This window comes from Myzus persicae, unplaced genomic scaffold (genome assembly GCF_001856785.1).
Source record: "Myzus persicae strain clone G006 unplaced genomic scaffold, MPER_G0061.0, whole genome shotgun sequence".
In the NCBI taxonomy this organism is placed as follows: domain Eukaryota; kingdom Metazoa; phylum Arthropoda; class Insecta; order Hemiptera; family Aphididae; genus Myzus; species Myzus persicae.
In genome coordinates this window covers 1-1,764 of record NW_019103045.1, presented here as the reverse complement: position 1 = coordinate 1,764, position 1,764 = coordinate 1, and the positions used below count along the sequence as shown (strand labels likewise).

Below are 1,764 nucleotides of genomic sequence, written 5' to 3'. Positions count from 1 at the left end.
CAAATATATACATCTACCCAGAAAAATAGTAGCGGAAAAAAGTGTTTGTTTAATTCAGGTAGTTGAAAAAATTCTTTTATAATATGATACTATATAGAACTGTCAAAACTATTTATAGGTAAAAAAAAAAAAACAACTATTCAGAAACCTGTCTATGAGAAACAAGTATGTTCTCCTGTTCTTTCATCTCAAAAACGTTTATTTAATTCAGGTAACATACAATTTTGAGTAGTTATTTATGATGTTACAGTTATTTAATTTCAATATTTAACTATTGTAGAATCAATGATGAGAAAAACACCATCCAATCAAAAATGTCTTGGCACTTTCAATGAATTAATTTCACCATTACCCAGTACCTCGAGTGATTCAAGTAATATATTTTTAATTTATCCAAGTTATATTTAAGGATTATAAGTAAAATAATTTATGTGATTTGATTAGGATATCAAAACTTGGAACTCAACGATCCACAGCAGCTGTCTTCATTATCACCAAATTTATTTGAAGATATTGATCTCGATATCAATCAGTTACCGTTTGAAATTGAGTCAGGTATTTTAATCATTTTAAATTTTAATTGATAATTTTGAAAAAGCTTGTAATTTATGTTATCATCATTTTATAAGGTACTGAAAACAATGATGACACATCAAATTTAATGTCAGTGGCAGAAGTCAACGATTCCCAAAATAATTTTATTAATGATAATGGTAAATATCCCTAATTACATTTTAATAGTCAGGTATCAAAAACAACTATTTTTTATTTCAGGACCATTTAACAGTCACGAAACACAGATATGGTTAATTAAATCTATCGCTCAACTTAAAAGTGACGTTTCAATCATAAAAAAATCTGTAAATGCTAACAATCAACTTCTAAAACAACTTCTGTTTGACAATCATCCAGAAAATGATTTAGAACTTGATAAATTAATTTTACAGTTCCCTATTGGAAATGAAACTGTTTTATTTGAGATGGAAGAAAAACTGACCACTGACCATATTGCAAATAAATATTTGGTAATTAATATATTGCTTTTATTTATATTTAATTCCCAATAACTATAATAAATGTATATGTATTAATTTCATAGATTAAAAAAATGTCAAAACTAATATCAAGTGACTACAAACAGAGTAGTTTTAGTCTAATGAGATTTTTAATAACCAATGAACTGGCAACAAAAATGACCTTTTTTGGAAAAACATCCAAACTAGCGTTTGGATCATTAAAATTATATGCAATTTTAGAAAGTTGGTTCACATTTGTAATTTAATATTTTTGTTGTCCAATAATATTTTATTTTTAGAAGTCATGTTGAAGAATAATCCTGAACTTACAGTAAAAAAATTGCAAGAGCCAATTCAAAGTTGGTTACGCCATGCAAATGAAAGATTCACCAAACAAAATTGCCATGTAGATAATGTAAGTTAAATAATTATAAAAGTTTGTATGATCATTAATTTTTGTTGAAATTTCAATTAATATTATTAATCCTTTTTCTAGGAACAAAATTAAAAGCTGTCATGTGTTAATTACTGTGTATGTATGTTACCTAATTTTAAAATTTTTATTTACCATATCTGACTTAATTTAAATTGAATTATTTTTTTTTTATTTATGAATTTTTTTGTATACTTTTCTACTAATCATGTGACTATTATTTTATTTTATAGCTATTACTATCATACCAACATTTTTAATTAAATATTTTTTTTTGTCTTCAATAACCATAATACCCAAAAAGATTTTTTTTTT

General features: G+C 24.7%; 1 protein-coding gene across 1 annotated transcript; it reads left to right on the top strand.

Moving 5' to 3' along the window:
- Window positions 1–6: 6 nt before the first annotated feature.
- On the top strand, window positions 7–1,650 carry LOC111033661. The gene is made up of 8 exons (XM_022314520.1): window positions 7–211; window positions 281–373; window positions 445–555; window positions 630–713; window positions 775–1,025; window positions 1,100–1,259; window positions 1,316–1,431; window positions 1,513–1,650. The coding sequence occupies exons 2-8, from the start codon at window positions 286–288 to the stop codon at window positions 1,522–1,524; spliced, it is 822 nt and encodes a 273-aa protein (XP_022170212.1). The 5' UTR covers window positions 7–211; window positions 281–285; the 3' UTR covers window positions 1,525–1,650.
- Window positions 1,651–1,764: the final 114 nt, after the last annotated feature.